Source organism: Rhamphochromis sp. 'chilingali' (assembly GCF_963969265.1).
Source record: "Rhamphochromis sp. 'chilingali' genome assembly, chromosome: 6".
NCBI lineage: Eukaryota > Metazoa > Chordata > Actinopteri > Cichliformes > Cichlidae > Rhamphochromis > Rhamphochromis sp. 'chilingali'.
This window is the reverse complement of record NC_137933.1, coordinates 1,501,774-1,522,571: the sequence shown is the minus strand read 5'-3', so window position 1 is coordinate 1,522,571 and position 20,798 is coordinate 1,501,774. Positions and strand designations below refer to the sequence as shown.

The 20,798-nt window shown below is 41.5% G+C and overlaps 1 protein-coding gene across 1 annotated transcript in view; it reads left to right on the top strand.

Annotated features, from left to right (window-relative positions):
• adamts17 (ADAM metallopeptidase with thrombospondin type 1 motif, 17) overlaps positions 1 to 20,798 on the top strand; it is a 100,215-nt gene that overhangs the window by 41,202 nt on the left and 38,215 nt on the right. Inside the window, exons 7-14 of the mRNA XM_080884375.1 lie at positions 3,693 to 3,736; positions 7,947 to 8,052; positions 11,820 to 11,960; positions 12,300 to 12,450; positions 14,498 to 14,599; positions 14,748 to 14,893; positions 15,603 to 15,769; positions 18,801 to 18,928. Coding sequence (XP_080740501.1) covers positions 3,693 to 3,736; positions 7,947 to 8,052; positions 11,820 to 11,960; positions 12,300 to 12,450; positions 14,498 to 14,599; positions 14,748 to 14,893; positions 15,603 to 15,769; positions 18,801 to 18,928 — 985 coding nt within the window. The remainder of the gene's footprint in view (positions 1 to 3,692; positions 3,737 to 7,946; positions 8,053 to 11,819; positions 11,961 to 12,299; positions 12,451 to 14,497; positions 14,600 to 14,747; positions 14,894 to 15,602; positions 15,770 to 18,800; positions 18,929 to 20,798) is intronic.

Here is a 20,798-nt window from a genome sequence, read left to right as displayed (position 1 = left end):
TGGGGGAGGGGGAGTTGTATTCAGTGAAGGAGAGGCGAGGCCGAGTAACGTTGCATAGAGACAAAAGTGGACGAAAGAGAGGCAAACCTGCGGCTCCACAACGTAACATAGACTATATCGATATAAACGATATTGTCACATCTTATATCTCGTATGAAAATATATCGATATTTTTAAAAAACTCGATATATCGCCCAGCCCTACGGAAGACTTAATACACCAGGTTGCATTTGGAGAACTTTGGACATGGTAATAAATCTGGAAAATGTTTGTTAACCAGTCAAAGCTAAATAAAGAAAAAAAAGATTTACTCTATTAAGGATTCGACTGGGAACCTTACTTATAACCTATTTGGTTCATTCTTCATCGATTGGATCAAAACACTATAAGGCTTCACAAATGCTTGTGCTATAACTAACCATCCTACTTCCCAAAGCTTCCAGCTACAAAGAGGCGCCAGACGAGGCCTGTCCAGTTTCCCCCTCACTTTTGTCATTTTCATTGAGCCACTAGCAGCACCAATTCGACAAAATGTCAAGTTAAAACTGAAAATACAGACCATAAAGTAAGCCTTTATGCTCATGATGTATTACCTTTCCTTGGGAACTCACAAACTTCTTATGAAGACAATCACACTTACAGAAAAGTTCTCATCCTTGAGGTTATCTCCTGATGTTTGTATGTGCAATAAATGTTAGATTTGTATTGTTGATTGTCATTTATGCTTAGAAATATTTACTCATATATGCTTAGAGTTTATAGTCGATGTCATATTGATTGGGGTCTGATCCTTAGCAGTCTGCAAAGACTTTGTGTGCATTCCAGAGGGTTCTGGCATTCACACCCACATCCTGGGAGCATGGGAGAGGTCTACCTGCTCTTATTGTTTCATGGTAGGATAAACGTCCGGACTTCTAGACCAGCAGGTTTAGGGAAGTTGGTTATGGGGTCACACACACACACACACACACACACACACACACACACACACACACGCACGCACGCACGCACGCACGCACACACACACACACACACACACACTTAGACAATGCACAGGCAAGGTACTCTTTGTGTGTATGTAGACGTCATATGTTAATGAACCTATGTCTATATAAAAGAGCAGTGTTACAGGGTAGCAGACAAGAGCGACTGGGGTCAAGCGAAGGAACGGCGCTTGTCCACTTGGTCTCCCTCGTGTACAAGAATCATAAAGAGCTCTGCTTGGTGTTCAATGCTTTTTGCTGTGCAGTTGAATTGTCTTGAGCGTTCCAGTGAATAGGTTTAAGCTACAAACCTATCAATTTGCATGAATTTCTTTGCTAATTTATATTAGTTATAAATTATAATATAAAGTTTTAACAGCCTTTGCCATTATACTTAAAATTCAGCTCTGTCAGAATCAGAATCAGAGAGACAGAGACAGCAGAAACCCAAGAAAAAGTGAAGCGAGGAGAAGAACCATCATGGAAGGAGAGACCACTGGCAGACAGAAAAAAAATGACTCACATCCAGAAATCCTAAAAGTGACTGGACAAAGCTGGACTGAAAGACAGCACAGAGGCACTAATCATGGCAGCACAAGAACAAGCTCTGAGTACAAGACCCATAGAGGCTGGGGTCTATCACACCAGGCAAGACCCCAGGTGCAGGCTGTGTAAAGATGCCCCAGAGACAATCCAGCACATAACAGCAGGGTGCAAGATGCTAGCAGGCAAGGCATACATGGAACGCCATAACCAAGTGGCCGGCATAGTGTACAGGAACATCTGTGCCGAGTATTGCCCTGAAGTCCCGAGGTCAAAATGGGATTCCTGGGTGGTCAAGAATGACGGCGCTAAGATGGTGTGGGGCTTTCAGATAGAGATAGACAAACTGGTGATGGCTAACCAACCAGACCTAGTATTGGTGGGCAAGCAGAAGAAGACAGCCATAGTGAAAGATGTGGCTATACTGAATGACAGTAACATCAGGAAGAAGCTGAGGAAGTACCAAGAACTCGAGAAGATGTGAAGGGTGAGGGTAACAGTGGTCCCAGTGGTAATAAGAGCACTCAACAACCCCCAAGCTATCCTAGGAACAGCAAAGATGCTGTGCAGGAGCCTCGAGCTCCCAGGCCTCTGGTGTAGAACCCGAGCTCGAGGGATCGACTGCCCACAGGGGCAAGAGGGGAATTTAAAAACATATATATTCAGTCTATTTACACTTACAGGCCAGTGGCCACTCTTTCCATTATGATGTGCACATACTTGAAAGGGAGGAATGCTGGTTTGAGCAGGGAGTCAAGTCACTCATGGCCATTGATCAGTGATCTTTGATCAGTGGCTATTGATCAATGGTGATGACAATTAATGATCAAGAAAACGACCTCATAGCCCTCTTAGTTATTACGCAAATGTACTGTTTATAATGTTGGGGAAACCTGCATTTAGCCGAGACTGAAGAAGTGTTTGATGAAATGTTTCTCCCACTGAATATGCTACGTCCAGGTGAACAGAATCAGGTGTTTAGGAGTACATATGGCACACTGTAATTCACTAGCAGGTGTGGTGGAGTCATCACCAGAGTGATGGTCTGTAGCAAGGAGCTGTACAGGTGTCTGGTTGTTTTGGTGTACTCTGTGCCTACCATAGGGGAGGAGTTGTAACAGGTTGTGTCCAGAGTGTGATGGGCCCATTTCCTTATCTTGTCCTAATCTACCTATTTGGCTTCTGTCTTTGTCTTCCTCAGTATAATTTGTGAGCTTACTGGTCTATACTGCTAGCACCAAAGTTGGTTAGCTTTCACTGCTTTATTGTTTTCCCTTTATCGTGAAGTCCAGAAGAGCAACTTGCATTTGCTGCAAATTTTTTTAACAACACACATCTTATGAGGTGGCTTCAATCATTTAGATTCATTTAAACCCAATCGGATATATTGTTTTGTGTTATTTTGTATTATTTTCTTATGTTTATATTGTGTTTAATTCATGTGCGAGTTTTAAGTTAAGGGTTTAGTTGAGTTATTTTGTATTTTGGGATTATTTATGTCTTATTTAGGTCCTGTCATGTCTCCTTAGTTATGAGTCTCTTCATATCCCCTGGTATAAGTCTGTTCATGTCTTCTGTGTCTGTGGTTTCATGTTGTCAAGCCGGTGCCATGTCTACGTCTCTCAGCGTTTCCTGTGTTGTTTTGTAGAGGTCTTGTGATGATATGTTCATTGTTTTAGTTTCACTTTCCCTGTGGGTGTCATGACGTTCGTGTGTTTCCACTTCCCCTAAATACCTCCTGTGTGTCTTTAGTCTCTGTGTGGTCATTCAGTCTTTGTAAGGATGTCTGTTCTTCTCGTCTAGTCATGTACCTCTTGTCATAGTTGTCATAGTTATTGTCATAGTTTTATAGGTTCATAGTTGTTTCCCAGTTTCACAGTCTCATCACAGCTTGTCAGTTATTTATTTTTTTCCAGTTTATGTTTAGTTTTAGTTTCACCCCACATGGATCTTGCCTTGTATTTATGTTTCTCTTGTATTAGCCCAATAAAGGCTCGCCTTTTGTTCAAGCATTTGGGTCCTCCACTCACGCTCCATACGGTCTGCCGCTGGACCGTGACATCATTTTTCTAGCACAATCCATATTAAGTGTAAATGTACTCTACTTTAATGTTTTAACTAATCTCAGTAAATCAGTGTTGCAAATTCTTTCTTTTCTTCTTTCAGAACAGATTTCTGTGTTCACAAAGATGAGCCATGTGATACTGTGGGTGAGTACCACTCACTCACTCACTCACTCAGCTGACATAAGACATACTTGAACCCTCACTATAATCACAGAACTCAAAGGTTCAGCTGCAAGAAACCCTGCCACCTGCATTTCCTTTTCCCTCATGCTTTAAACTTCAAAAGTCCATTGAATGCAAAAAAAATGAGATCATTAAACATTTGATCAAATTGAACCATTTATTTTCATGATTTCCTCAACTATAAAAATCTCTGTAATACGTCGTGATGAATGTGGAAGATTTCTTTGTGCTTCTGTCACGTTGATTATTTCTGTTGAAGGAACATGTAATGATAGATAATAGTAAACTGTAGGACCCCAAACCTCACACTGAGTTCTTTATAATCATTAATTTCACTTTACCAGAAAAAACAAGCCTCCCTGCTTTTGTCTCTTCATACAAGGACAAGTGTCCCGTATGCAAAAGCTCTCATTTTACAATTTCAGTTGCACAGTTTATGTCATCATTATTGCTAGTATGACTGGCAAGCAAAGATCAGGCTTACAGACTTTTGAGTGACTGAAAAGTCTGACCAGAATGAGTATACTGTAAAATGTGATCGTCATGTCTTCTTCAATAAGAAGACATGACAACAATTCTGACAGTTGTCTTCATGGCAAGACAAAACATTTTGAGTTGAGTATTAATATTTCTCTGATACTGGATCTCAAAAACTAAGCATACAAAACACTGTCAAAACTCTTTTTCAGAATCAGAATACTTTATTAATTAAGAAATTAATTGATCCAATAATAAGAACAGTAACAGAAATAAATTAAATAACAGAATATATTACAAAGTTACAAAATAGAATATATATCTACCTGTGTGCATACAGGTGTGCCTTCCTTGGCTGCTGCCTCTAAGCATATCATGCATTTTCGGTCTAATCTGCGCTCAGTAGCATTCAGTATTTATTATTTATTGTTACTTGTGCTTATCTAGGTTATTGCTGTGGGTTCCCTACTGTGTTGTTCTCTTTTTGCTTGTTCTTTCCAACAGGTGATCTAGAAGATTTTTAGTGTCTTTTCTCCCCGACCCTCTTCCCCTCTGTTTTTCTTTCCTTCTGCTTCTCTTGAGGTTCTTCCCAACTTCTCTTGTCTATGTGTTTCCCTCTCCTCCCCCCCAGTCCTATTCCATTCTGTAATATTTTAAAAATAAAAAAAATTAATTAATTAAAATGATTATAGATTATATATTGATATAAGGCATAACATTAAGACCACTGACAGGTGAATTGAAAAAAAAAAGAATATCTGATGGACATAGCACCTGTTGGTGGGTGGGATCTATGAGGGACCCAGCTAACAGAAGCACGAAAAATGAGCACACATGAATCAAGCAAGGATTTAAGCAAGTCTGACGATAGTCAAATTGTAATAGCTAGATGAGTAGGTCAAGGTTTTCAAAACTGCAGCTCTTATGGGTGTTAATAGATATATCTGTCAAACGGTCTGAGGAAGGAACAATGGTGAACCAGTGACAGGGTCACGGCCAGCCCAGGTTCACTGATGTATGCATGCAGTGAAAGCTGGTCTGTGTGGTCCAATCAAACAGGCAAGCTATTACAGCTCAGATTCCCCAAAATTGATGCTGGTTCTGATAGAAAGATGTCAGAATACAAAGTATTTGCAACACTTTGTTTGTTGCATATGTGTCTGCATAGCTGCAGAACAGTCAGAGTGCCCACGCTGACTCCTATCAACCACGATAAGCTGCTGGTGGGAAGTACAGTGTGGTCAGCCCAGAAGCCTGATGAGTCTGTTTGGCTCACTGTGCTGCCAGCTCTGGGAGCCATCACATCACTGTTTGATCAGACCCCAGTCAAAATATATCACTGATATATTTATTTAACAGCACTGTGGATCACACGTCTTTGTCTGTGGGCTTCACAATGTTTGGGTTCTTCATTTTTTGGCCTTATGTGCATTACTATTAGGTTGCTGGAAGACTTTACTGACAGAAGGAATGTGTATACAGTGATTTAATCATTTAATCAGTACATCACAGGAGCAGGCTTCCCATCAATAGAGGACACATACCACCAGGGTCTTCTGGAGCGCCAACAAAATGTGACATGCGTTACGGGCTACGTTAACGTCTGTGTGGATAACCCCGTGCCCTCCAGGACTGTGCGGTGCTTGTCCAACAACAAACCTTGGATTACCCCAGAAATAAAAGCTGTCTTCAAGCAGAAGTGGAGGGCCTTCAAATCTGGAGACAAGAAAGGGGGTGAAAAGGGTGCAGAGAGAGCTGAAAGGACTGATCGGGAATGGGAAGGAGAGCTAAAGGCAGAAGAAGGAAAACCAGCTTTGAATCAAACCAACAGGTTTGATGCAGTCTTCAACATCGGCTGCAGACACACCAACTCAAACTCCTGCTGTTACACCTCAGACACTTCACATCTCCTCCACTCAACCTGCTCACTCCTCCCCACCCCCAACCACAGCATCCAGTACACATCCAACACACGGCTCCAGCCTGTCTCTGTCAGCCATCCAGGTTAGGAGGGAACTAAGGAGCCAATAAGGCACCAGATACCATCAGCTCAAGGGTTGTCAGGTCCTGCGCAAATCAACTGTGTGGTAAGCTTCAGTCTGAAGCTTATGGAGAGTTCCACAGCTCTGAAAAACCTCTTGTGTGGTACCAGTGCCAAAGACCCCACGTCCCAAGGACCTCTGCAGGCTTGGACTCCGGCCTGTAGTTGTAGGACCTCTGCAGCTACAGGCCAGAGGCTCTGACATCCCACCTGATGAAGACCCTGGAGTTGCTTGTCCTGGTTCAGCTTCAGCCCCTGGTGAGCTCATCACTGGACCCACTTCAGCTTGCCTACCAGCCTGGCACTGGAGTGGATGATGCCATCATTCACCTCCTACATTGTTCTCTCACCTGGAGACCGCTGGGAGCACTGTGAGCATCATGTTCAACACTAGAAAAACCAAGGAGCTGGTTGTAGACTTTCGCAGGAACAAACATCCTCCACTGAAACCACTGAACATCCAAGGCATGGACATGAAGCTGTGGACAGCTACAGGTACCATGGTGTTCATCTGAACAATAAACTGGAGTCACAATTCAGATGCTCTTTACAGAAAAGGACAGAGCAGGCTGTTTTGCTCTTTTGGAGTGGAGGGCCCACTCCTGAAGACCTTCTATGACTCTGTGGTGGCTTCTGCCATCTTTTACGGTGTGGTCTGCTGGGGCGGCAGCATCTCTGCTGGGGACAGGAAGACACTGAACAGGCTGATCCGCAGGCCCAGCTCTGTTCTAGGATGCCCTCTGGACCCAGTGGAGGTGGTGAGTGACAGGAGAACGGTGGCTAAGCTGTCATCTCTGATGGACAACATCTGCAGGAGACTGACAGCACTGAGCAGCTCCTTCAGTGGCAGCTGCACCCACGGTGTGAGACGGAGAGATTCCACAGGTCTTTCCTCCCCACTGCTGTGAGACTCCACAACAAAGACAAAGATGACCACACACATGCAGACAGACACACACACATCCAGTACACCACGGTAGCCTAGGTCTGTCTCCCTGATGTGCAATTTTTCTGAGGCAACATAGTATTTTATTCTAGTCTGTATAGTATGTTATTCTATTTTATCTCATTCTATTCTATTGTTTTTTTCTTAATTTTTGGTGCTCTTAACTTGGTACTGTCCACTCTCTGTCGTGACCAAGACAAATTTCCCACATGTGGGACTAATAAAGGTTTATCTTATCTTATCTTATCTTATCTTATCTTATCTTATGGCAATGCTGTGAAATGAGTAACGCCCTATTATTCCATATCCATGTAACCAATTTCGGCAGTCAGGGGATATGACAGATCTTTTCACATCTTGTAGTCTTAGATTTGTAGTGCATTCTTTGAATTCTGAATGTGTCACGGTGAATGAATATGATCGTGCTATGGCATCAATTAAACAGGGACCTGTGACAGACACGTCTAACACAGATTGCTGTGTTGCATTAAATAAATGGGTACAAATTTACCTTTTACTAAGCTACTGAACTGACGAGACAGAAAAACTGATCCACAGTAAGCTGTTTTAGGTAAAACACCTTTTAAACTTCATTATACTAACTATTATATTAACTATACTAACTGCTCAAACACTGTCAAACATTAAAACACAATCATAAGTGTAACTCATAAAACTCATTGTCATTTTACCCAACTGTATTACAGGTATTGCTTATCTGGGTGGTGTCTGCAGTGCGAAGAAGAAGTGTGTGTTAGCTGAGGACAATGGTCTCAATTTGGCTTTCACTATTGCTCATGAGCTGGGACACAAGTAGGTTCAAGTTTTAAACAATTGTATTGTAATCAATATATCCTGTTATTATCCTGCATTATCTTTTAAAAATGCTGTAAATCATAAATGGATTAATACTTCTATTGCACTTCTATGACACTTTTCTATACAAGTATCAAGTTTGACGCCCCTCATCTCTTTCTCTATCTCTATCTCATACCTAAGGTCTTTTATCTAACACTCTCCTACATACTCACGCTCCAGTGGATGCATTGGGGGAAAGTCTAGGTTTGATATCTTGGCCAAGATGCACATAAGATACACAGGGACTGTAAGAGCTGGGAATTGGTCCACCAGCTTTTCACTAAATAAACCAACTCTACCATTTCAGCCACAACTGTTAAATGTATGCATAACAATTAAAATCATGCACAATGCATATTTTCAAGCTACAGTATGTGGGAAGTATAGCGTTCTTCAATTTCTCCCACACCCAGCAATGGTCACGTCCTCAACTGGGTGCCCCACCCCGTCCAATTGGCCTACGTGCACCCATGAGCCCAGACTAGACATCCCAATGTGGGCTGACTCACCCTAGACAGCAAGGTGGCCAGAGCACGCTATTTGGTTCATATACAACCATTGCAAGAGCTGCAAGTTGGACTTCTTTCCGGTGGGTTTTGGACTCCGCCAATGCTACAGTGGGTCACTGACTCTGTTCGTAACTTTTAGTCTCGTCTCTGCCTTTCACAAACAGTGTAGTTCTGTTGGCTTCATCAGGTGGTGGCCCACTGGAGTGGTTTGCAGCAGAAATGAGAATCAGCAGCTCCACGTCTGAAGCAAAGCTCCACAGCTGTAAAAGGGTGGAGTGCCCACTCCAGCACAGGGACAAGTTGCTGCCCCAAGTGAAGGAGTTAAAGAATCTCGGGGTCTTGTTCACAAGTGAGGGGAGAGGGTAGCGAGAGATCGACAGACGAATTAGTGTGGTGGCTGCAATGATGCGAATGCTGTAACCGTGTGTTGTCGTGAAACAAGAGCTCATTGTAAAAGCGAAGCTTTCAATTTACTGGTCGATCTACGTCCCTACTCTCACTTATGGTCACAAGCTTTGGGTAGGGATCGAAAGAGAATGTGTGTACAAATGGTGGAAAGGAGCTTTCTCTGAAGGGCCTCTCCCTTAGAGATAGGGTGAGTACATCAGCCATCTGGGAGGATTGCAGAGTAGAGCCTCTACTCCTCCACATCAAAAGGAGCGACCCGAGGTGCTGGAGGCATCTAAAAGAATGCTTCCTGTGTGCCAACTGGGTGAGGTGTTCCAAGTATGTCCCAAAGTGAATAGACTCTGGGGAAGACCCAGAATGCTGAAGAGATATTTCTTGGTTGGCCCGGGAACTCCTCGGCGGGACAAATAAGCTACAGGAGGTAGCTGGGGAGAAGGGTGGACCCTGGAGAAGTGGAAGAAAATGGATAGATGGATGGATGGTATCAGCGTGGGATGTATTTCAGCAGTCTTGTAGGAATGGGATCTAAAAAAACACGCTGATAGTTTGGAGGAAGTAATTACTGAAGTTAACTCAGAAAGATCTATTGGAGAAAAAGACTCTAAATGAATATCAATTTAAAGTAGTTGTAACATTACATCTATGGGATTGTTATGAGTAATTTTCCCCCTAATGGTTAAAATTTTATTTCTGAAGAAATTAATGAAGCTACCATGAGTTGACTTTAAAGGGATGGTTGGCTCAACAGAGCTCTGACTTTTTGTCAGCGTGGCTACAGTGCTGAAGACAAATCTAGGGGTCTTATTTTCTTTAATCAGTGATGAATAATAATGTTTTAGGAGGGCTTTTTTTTATAAAGCAGCAAACTGACTTTCCAGGCTAAATGATGATCCTCTAAATGACTGAAGTGCCATTTCTTCTTTCCATCAGCATGGCTACAGCTTTCTGCTTTAAGGTGTACGTTTGAATGCTACGCAAGGAAATTAACTACTTCTGATTTGAGGCTTTCTTTTCTGGAGGAGTTACAGAATCTACAGTCAACACAGTGAAGATGTAAAATTGTCAACAAGATGATTAGCCTATGTGGGAGTAGAGCTCATACTGCTGCTCTATACGGTGTAGACACAAGCCATTAAAGAAGATAAGAGTGGATGAATTTTATCCTGAGATGTAATTACAGCACTTTCTGAAAGACTGCTATCTACTGTGATGAAAACTGCTGCTGTGTAATGCATTATTGTAAATTTAAAGGAAATTAGGAAATGATCAGACAAAAGATGCTTTTCAGGAAATGCTGTTAAATGTTCAGTTTCTGTGTCATATGTCAGAACAAGATCTACAGTGAGATTAAAGTTATGGGTTCTTTTACATTTTGAGAGAAGCCATTTGAGTCTAATATAGATAAACTTCTGTGTTGAGGCTGTCATTTTTAGGTTTCCAAATGAATTAAAACTCTGTCTGTGTTGTTGGTTGATTAATTAGCTGGAGCGGAAGATTATTGCCACACCAGCTCGTCAGGCTGTGATTCAAGGATTCTGACAATTCTGCTCGGGTATTGGTTCATTGAAACTAAAATAAGCATCCTGCTGTAACTATACACGTGCACATGAACTGACTGACAGCACAGTGACAGAAAGCTGACACCACATTCACCTGGGAATCATGTATAAAAGCTTAAAGAAGCTTTGTGGCTGTTCTAAGTACCACAGAAGTCATTACTGTTTTCAGTCAGCAGCTCTCTTCCATTTTTGGGGAAAAATAATGAGCTGGCACACACTGTACCTCAGTGCAGTCTATGAACATGCACAACAGGGCAATGGTGTTACATAAGTGCACGCACAGATTCATGATTCATCCAGACACACTAAAGAGAATTCTCTTGTGTGTGTGTGTGTGTGTGTGTGTGTGTGTGTGTGTGTGTGTGTGTGTGTGTGTGTGTGTGTGTGTGTCACAAAGGTGTCAAAGCACTATGCTGTTAGTATAAACTTAGAACAGACAGTACTGTATGAGTGTTTTAATGCACCATGCTTATTACTGATCACATCCAATAGAAAGACCCAAATAAAATAGATCGCAATAGTTATTTCATGTCAAAAACACAAACCAAAACAAAGCCAAAAACTTCACCGGAACTATACTGACCTTTGAAACCTATACTGCGATATTCTCAAGAGTTCTTTAAGTGATGATTATAATGTAAAAAAAGATGTAGTAAAAAAATTAACAGGACTGAAAATCACTTTAAAATGACTATTTTAATGACATATACAGTAGCTCTCAGGAGAGTTGTCTTTGCAATCTGTGCATATGTTTTATTGTGTAACACCCATTTGGAACAACCTTTGTCCTGTATAGTGTGTTCTGTGGAGAATTTTGTATTATATATGTTGTAAGTTGGTGGCTTTTAGTCATTTTTAAAGTGTTTCAGCATATTTGTGTCCAGACATTTTGATCTGGACTTTGATGGAGCAATAATTTATTCTATTTATTAGTGCAAGTGTATCATTGGCTTACTGTCTGGCCTAGACAAAGCCCATTTGGTCACAATGTACTATGAATGGAGTGGGGTTTCTTCTGCCAAGGACTATTTTAAGGTCTACCTATGGGAGTGTAGGATCTTTGCCTGACTAATGATGGTAGCGTTCATGTTTGGAGACCTGAGGATTGAATGCAATTCTTAACATGCTGACTGTGGTGCAGAAAATGCTTCAGATTCGATCGATGTGATCAAGTACAAAAATTGGGAGTTTGGGAAGTCCGGGATCATCTTCAATCTACTCTATGTATACTATCCTGTCTTTTCAGCATGGGAATGAGCCATGATGATGACCACGCCACCTGCATTGGCTATTCCCATATAATGTCTGGTGAGTGGGTGAAAGGAAGAAATCCCAGTGATCTTTCCTGGTCGTCCTGCAGTCGCAATGACCTGGAGAATTTCCTCAGGTACAAAACACAAGTTGGAAAGTCTCTCTTCTCGAGTTATTGTTGTTTTACATTGTTTACATAGCTAGCTAAAGTCTTTGCCAAGGAATAGTGTCTTGTCTAAAAAGTCAAGTTACAATGAAAATATAAAAAACATGCATTGTGGATGTTGATATCATCAATTACCACCTATATCTCTTTTCAAAAGAAAAAACTAATACTGTTTAAATATCCCTGCTGTAAATGCCAAGTCTCTTGTGAATGGGACAATAAAAAGAAAATGAAAAGAGAATTTTTTTGAAGTAAAATTGATTATTGTTAGCAAACCTGATCAATGTCTCTTTTTGGTATTTCAAACAGATCAAAAACCAGCACCTGCCTACTTCACACAGACCTCAGGAGGCGTTACCAGGTCCAGCTGCCCCCCAAGCTGCCCGGCATGCACTACAGTGTGGTTGAACAGTGCCAGATCCTTTTTGGAACCAATGCAACCTTCTGCAGTGAAATGGAGGTACAATCCCATTGCACCTGTGTATAATATTTGATATATTAGGCAGCTTTTACTAAAGGAGGTGGGATTTTAAAATTTCAGAAATCTTCCCATAAATAGCAAAATAGTTTAATGGTTGCTTTTTTTTTTAAAACTCTTCAGAAAGTACTATTCTGACTATTCTCATAATAAAAATAAGACACCTTGTCCCATGCTTCCCGCTTTGTGCTTTTGGATGAAGCAATAACAAGACACCATCCTTTTAAATTACCGTATTTCCCGGACTACAAAGCGCACCTGAATATTAGCCGCACAAGCTAAAATCAGGGGAAAATCCTGTTTTGTACATACATTAGCAGCACCTGACTAAAAGCCGCAGGTGTTTCAATGTTGACTTATCATATGTAAGAGAATATGCACAAAGGGAATTGTCAGGAAAGAGATGGCTGTTTGGAGACACACCCCTTTTATTAATATTTTGAAAAACAAGTTATGGGTACATATTTGCACATGTAGTACATAACAGTAACCTACAGCACACCAGAAAAATAGATTCGGACTACCTTTTAGGCTCAGGTGCAGTGACACGGCTTTAACAAGAAGAAAAGTCAGTCATTCACCATCTTCCTCTTCTTCCTGCGCACTGAAACCACCAAAGTCCTCTCCTCCAGTGTCGGAAACGAACAGGCTCTCCGCTTCTCTCCTTCGTTGTCACTTTCAAAACCAAAGAAATCCTCGTTGTCAGTGTCGGAGTCGAACACCCTCAGAAGGGCCGTGGCGGTGTCCTCCTCTCCATCAGGCAGCAGTCCAGCCCAAATGACTATGTGAATGGGTTCAGGCAACAATTTATTTGTTGCAGGTGAGCTGGCAAGGGAGACATTGGTTGCATCACCGGCTAAAATAAAAGAGAGATATGATCGCTGCGCTAAGTTGTGTGAGTTTAGTCCTTGGCTCTTTCTCCACTGGTGAGTTCACCATTATAGGCCAAGAACTATGTGATTTCAGCTCCTGGTCATCAGAAGTCGGTGAAGTTATTTCATGTTAATTTGTTAAAACCTTGTCATGTCTTCTCCTATTTGTCAAGGAGGAGATACAGTTGTCAGTCCCCTTTTGGTAGCTAGTGGAATCCGGACCATTTGCCTGAAGCTCAGGCTTGTAAACTCATTTTGAAATACTGTATCTGTGTTTGCTAGGTGATGTGCTTTCTTGCACAGATTGAGTGGAGCATGACCTTGATGTAGGGGATGCACAGCCTATTTTCCAGCATTTTTAGTTTGTCTTTGGAACCATAAATGTCTAGAAGCTGAGGTAGAGTACATGCTCCATGGTTGTTGGTGCAAAAGAGTGAAAGAGGAAAAGTTTTATTGTGGTTTGATCAGAAAATGTTACTGACAGGTGCATTGTCAAAAAGAGCACATGAAGTGACAGCTTTTATTACTTGATCTTGGTTGTATTCCTAGAATGTGATGGCATTTGGCTTGAGGAATGCAAAAGCCATCTTTCAGCACCATATTGGTGGGTTGATGGACAGTGTAGTATATTTACATGATTTGGTGGTTAGAGATATGCACACCGACCACTAGGATATTGTTTCTCAAACTTTTTCAATAATGTCCTTCAAATATTTTTGCCTGTGACCAGCTGATAGCATTTTTAGTATGAAAAGTAAGGGTCTAACAATTCCACAAAACCATTTGTTTTCATTGGAAGAAATTAACAAAATTAATGGTTTAAAAATACTGTATGTATAAAAATCTTCCTCTCACCCGCTGGGGATGACGTGCATGTGTTCAAGCTCGAGTTGTGGGGGAGACAGGTCCCTTTTTCCTTTTCGTTTTTCTGTCTAATATATTTATTATCTTGTCATCGGCAGTAGATGCTCATATGCTTTGTTTTTATTGTGGGATGTTAACAAGAAGTTTTGTGTTTACTTTACTGACTAAAAAGACAAGAGAAAAGAAACAATATGTTTTGAAAGAGTTTGGTGGTAAATTAATCGAAACATTGAACATATTATGTTAACACCCGCATTTATGTGGGAATTCATGTTATCATCTTTATGTCTCAGCACCTCATGTGTGCTGGGCTGTGGTGCTTAATAGAGGGAGAGACATCCTGCAAGACTAAACTGGATCCTCCCCTGGACGGAACGGAGTGTGGGGCAGACAAGGTAGGACTGTTTTGCTCAAAAACAATCTGCATCCATTCACCAATCCTCAGAGCTACAGGTCGTTCAGGCCAGTAGCTTATATTGCGTGTTAGCTTGAAAAAATTACGAATAAAGTATTTGTGAAAACATCTCAATATGTTTTTGTCAGTGGTGCAGGGCAGGCGAATGTGTCAGTAAGACTCCCATCCCTCAGCATGTGGATGGTGACTGGAGTCCATGGAGCCAGTGGAGCTTGTGCAGCAGGACCTGTGGTACTGGAGTCCAGTTCAGACAGAGGAAATGTGACAACCCTCCGTACGTCACCAGTTTGTCTGTGTATTTGCTTACTAATGTTACACGTTCGCCTACCTGAGACCAGAAAGCAAAGAGGGGGCATTTTGTTATGATTTCAAATTTGGTCTCATTACCATCACAAGTATTTGAAGTTAATATAACTGAAAAATTAAAATATTGCAAAAACTTTTCTTTTGTGAATGAATCTCAAAGGTAAACTTTAACATATCTCGAGATTTTTTTGTTTCATTTTAATTTTGATGGTGGCTTTTATCCCACAACAATTCAAAGGTAAGTATGCCAGATGATTAGAATATTTCATGAGATCAGTCTACAAAGGATTTATAGCACCGAAATGTCCAATTTCTGAAAAATGTATTCATTTATATATTACATATGCTGACTGTGAAACAGAAACACTGCAGCTGCTGATTAAGACCACAAGCTAATATAAAGTGTGGTCACATAGCAAGGGTCTTTTTGCAATCAGAAGAGGTGTCCCCTTGCTGGCTATTAAAAAGAAGTATGAGGTTTAAGGCACTTTGCAGGTATTAATCTACTGAATAAGGTTTAAATAAATACTGCTTTTAGTACTAAAAAGGTCCTTACAGGCATTATGAAATGTATGTAATGCTTACATGTGTTACTTTAATACTAACGCTCCAGTCTTCTTGTTTTCTAAACTAAGTGTTCACACTGTATGTGTTTGTGTGCGTGTGTGTGGGCACAGACCTGGTCCAGGTGGGCGACACTGCCCACAGGCCAGTGTGGAACACAAGGCCTGTGAAGCCCCTCCCTGTCCCAAGGGGTCACCCAGCTTCAGAGATTTGCAGTGTCTATCCTATAACCAACAAGCCAACAAGAAGGGCGGCATGCTGACTGCTATTGTTAATGACGGTGAGTTCCATAGAACGTCGTACTGCACAGTTACAATCATTACAATCAGTGCCTTTCAATAGTGTGTTTGTAAAACTCTGAAGCACATCGGCAGTTTATAAATTTGTCTGGAAGCATGTCTGGGCATCAGATGTCAGTTTCAAAACTATGGCAATGCTTTTCAAATCATATATTGTCATGTGTGGTGCGAGCGGAGCTGAATCAGAACCAGACGGTGTGGAGGCCTCTGGCAGAGACAGAGCTGGTTGGAGCTGCGTAGTGCACACAGTCCACTCAGGACACTTCTCAGGCTCGGACAGCAATGCCGAGTAAGTAGCTGGCTGGATAAGCTCGCCCAATTCCCCAGCAGACAACAGAGGAGGCTGGGTTGGCTTGCCTGAGCTCTCAGTGGAGACAGGAGGCTAAGACTGCCCGGCTGAGCTTCAAGCGTAGACAGACGACTGAACAGGCTGAATGGATTCAAGAACTCTGGGGTCCAGACGTGGCTGACGCCTCTCTGGACCCCTGCGGCTAATGCTTGGCCTCGTCCACCACAGCTGGAAAACTCAAAAACCAATCTTATTTGTGGTCATCTATCGTCCACCTGGGCCTTACACAGAGTTTCTGTCTGATTTCTCAGACTTTTTATCTGATTTAGTTCTCGCTGAAATAATGCTAAAAATGACAGCCTCAGCACGGCATTCGTTAATAGACTCATTTGGTTTCTCTCAAAATGTAAAAGAACCCACCCACCAATTTAATCACACACTTAACAGTGTTTCCCGAAAACCCTCTCCTGTCTGATCATTTCCTGATAACATTCATCAGGAGGAGTAGGCTTCATCACAGCAGATCTTTCTGAAAGCGCTGTAACTAAGTTTAAGAATATAATCCACCCACTGTTATCATCTCCAATGCCCTGTACCAACACAGAGCAGAGCAGCTATCTGAACGCTGCTCCAACAGAGGTCGATTATCTTGTTAATAATTTCACCTCCTCACTACGTACGACTCTGGATACTGTAGCTCCTGTGAAAACTAAGGTCTCTAATCAGAAGTACCTGACTCCGTGGTATAATTCTCAAACACGTAGCCTAAAGCAGATGACTCGTAAGCTGGAGAGGAAATGGCGTGTCACAAATTTAGAGGATCATCATTTAGCCTGGAGAAATAGTTTGCTGCTTTATAAGAAAGCCCTCCGCAAAGCCAGAACATCTTACTATTCATCACTGATTGAAGAAAATAAGAACAACCCCAGGTTTCTCTTCAGCTCTGTAGCCAGGCTGACAAACAGTCAGAGTACTATAAAGGTTGTCCTTTAGGTGATTGTTGTTGTCATTTGGCGCTATATAAATACACAGAGGATAATGAGGGAAAAACAGCTGGGACTAATTACATATAATAAGACAAGGAAGCAAAAGTGAAAACACTGAACACAGGAAGTGTCAAAATCAAACAGGAATCATGACACATTCACAAAGACGTGGACTTGACACTGTGACATGGAGACTGACAGAGGAGAGCGTGGAGCACGGAGACCACGAAACAAGTGAGACCCAGCAAAACACCGAGACAGAAACCTAAAGACTGAAACTATAACATAAGCACAAGACCATAAAGAGAACTGTGGGTCACAGAGCACCGTGACATATATCATATGTAACTCTTAATCCATAATGTCAGTAACATGAGTGGTTAGGTTAATGGATCATATTGGATTATGCTTTGTTTATCCCAATATCTGCTCCCACAGTTTTAGCCATTAACAAGCCAGTACTGAGTCTGGGATGGGTACACTGCTGTGTACGAGGCATTCGTTTAAAAATATTGTAGTTTTGAATTGGGGCAAACCAATCAACTCAACTGATTTGGATGCCAGCACAAATATATTAAATAAGTTAAATGTGAGAGCATCCTCTGGAGCAGGGGTCCCCAACTCCAGGCCTTGAGGGCCGGTGTCCTGCAGGTTTTAGATGTGTCCTTGATCCATCACAGCTGATTCAAATGGCTAAATGACCTCCTCAACATGTCCTGAAGTTCTCCAGAGGCCTGGTAATGAGCTAATCATTTGATTCAGGTGTGTAGACCCAGGATGAGATCTAAAACCTGCAGGACACCGGCCCTCGGGGACCCCTGCTCTAGACCCCTGGGTGATTGGATCCCAGAGGTACAGAACAGGTAAGAAAAACCACTTAAATCACTCCAGTTGGAGTGTAAAAAGTAAAAGCTCACACTGTATGCACAGAACTGTTAGGTAAAGTCCTCCAGTCATGTTTTTTCTGAATAACTACATTACTCGTTTTTCCAGAATAACACTGAATACAGTTTTTACCCCTTAGCTGAAAATCTTGTGAATGTGATAACTTGAGAACAAAGCGAAGGGAATTTTAAATTGATACCATAAGTGTATCTACTGGACAGCTAAGGGATAGAACTGGCAGCTGCCTGTATTTTTTTAATTATACTGAATGTAGAAATGTACATCCCCAATTCCACAAAAGAAAAAAAGGAGGCTGTGTAAAATGCCAATAAAACTGAGCAAACATGTAATTTATTCCTAAGAGAACACAGGAAATATGTGAGACATTTTACTATTTCATGAAAAATATTAGCTTACTTTTAATTTGATGGCAGCAACACTTATCGGGAAAACAAATGGCTGGAAAATGAAGTGGTACTAAAAAGAAACCGTACAAAGAACAATTGAAACTAATTAGGTTGGATGGTACCAGGCTGAGTTTCACCAATCAGTTTAAAAACTGCAGCTACAAATTCTAGAAAGATTTCTGTGAGTAATTCATCATCTATAGTACATAATGTAATCAACAGAAATCAGTACTGGATGCCTGTGATCTTCAGCCTGTCAGGCAGCAATACATTAAAAGCTGACACGACTCTGTCACTGAATACTTTTAGAAGTCATTGTTTGTGAACCCAGTTCACCATGCCATTAATATTTCTATTATTTTGAATTAACACCAGCTCAAAATCAGACTTGACTGTCATACATGCATACATCTTACAACTGGATTTTGTGTGTGTTTATGAGCAGATAAGCCATGCATGTTGTTCTGCAGCCCAGTGGGCCGAGACATCCCAGTTCTGATGGCTGACAGAGTAATGGATGGGACTCCCTGTGGACCGTATGAGGTGGACCTGTGTGTTAATGGAAGATGTCAGGTACATATGTATCCAATATTGCACATATGTGATGAAATAGACCACATACAGTTTGACTTCTTTCCATTCGTGACTTCTGTCTTCTGGGGACCTCCCAGCTCTAGATAGATTCAGTAATTCCCGAGCAAAAAAAAAAGCTTTGGGATGTCACTGTGACATACTACACCAGCTGAGCGCATAGCTGGACTGGCCATTGGGCATACCGGTGGGCCGATGGTGATTTTTCATTTCTGTTTGTTTGTTTTTGTAACGGTATAAAGAATGAAAGGTGGTGGATTAGCCAATTGGTCATGATCAACTGTGGGCTGGAGAAATTACAACACATCCGTATTGAGGTGAAAAGGAACGTGATCCGTCCCGTACTTCAGCTAGAATGGAAAAAAAAGACACAAAGCTGGAGTTATTCTGTCTTTGCTGCACAGCTGCCTCTTCTCCCATTCTCTCCCTCTCCTATCAGCTGATCGGCTTTTCTCTCTTGTTTATTTATCGCCCACTTTGCGCCAAAAAGAGGAAACCAGCAGATGTCGCGCTAAACAACAGAAGCACGTTTAAGCTTGATCAGCTGTTAGAATTTATTTAATATCACTTTCTAGTATCAGCTGATGTTTGCTGGAGCCACAGCTGTAAAGCTGCTGGTCATGATATTGGTTTGGAAACATGAAGGTGATCCACTGTATACAAATCCTACATATATACCAACAAGACAGTGTACATCACTGTCACAACAGCGTTTGTTTTAGTTCAAAGGCTTTATGGTTTTTCCTGTAACACCTGGTGGTGTAGTCGGACGATTTTTTGTCCCAGTCCAGCCCTGGCTATTTGGGTGGTCAAGGCGCAGACTCCCAGCACATCATTTTCAAACCCCCTGCGGTCTTTCGCTACTTGGGTTAAACACGATATATAAGTCACTTAGATAACTGCTAAATGTTAATGTTTGGTTTATTTCAGTGTTTGATTTGTTCATGAGTAAATCGGTTTGGCTGAGATTAAAGTTCAGCTTCATAACTGGACCGTTTTAAGTCTTACCTGTCACCATCCTCCCTACTCTGGTCTCTTAAAGAGCACTTAGCAGAAATATTAAACAGCCTAACTAATAGGATTACCACTTCCCATCAGCAATATTAGGGAACCACCCCCCCACCCTCTACCTCACAATGCTTAATCAACATAATCAACTTTAATTTAATGCATGTGTAAAACAAATACACAGAAATCAATTATTTTTCTACAATATTTAAATGGACTCAACATCTTTCTTCAACAGAACTGCAGACTGCACAGATGGTACAAGTACTATAGCTTAGTGTATATTAGACTTAACAGTTACTATATACAGTAATGGACTTCTATACATGTAATCAGATGACCATTTTGGTTAAGATTAAGAGAATTATTATTTATTAAAAGTTAGTCATTTTTAATGAAATAACAAAGAAAATTATTTCCTTGTGCCCCCCTCTCCCTGTTAATGCCCTACCTGGGCCCCTGGCAACACTTTGCTAGACCCGCCCCTGCACAGTTACCAGCTGTCAGCTACATAAAAAAGGATCCTGGTGTTATTTGTCTCTCAGAAACAGTTCATAACTTCAACTCATTCCTGTCACCTAAAAGGTAAACCTGTTTCTCCATCACTGTTCAGCTCTGATGATTCAGTAAGGACGTCTCCTGGTTTCATCTTCATGTTTCCCTCTCACCACATATCCAAACCGACATCATGACCAGCAGCTTTACAGCTGTGGCTCCAGCAAACATCAGCTGATACTAGAAATTAATATTAAATCAATTCTAACAACAGCTGATCAAACGTGCTGCTGCTGTTTATCCGCTGGTCTCCTCTTTCTGGCGTGAAGTGGGCGATAAACAAATAAGT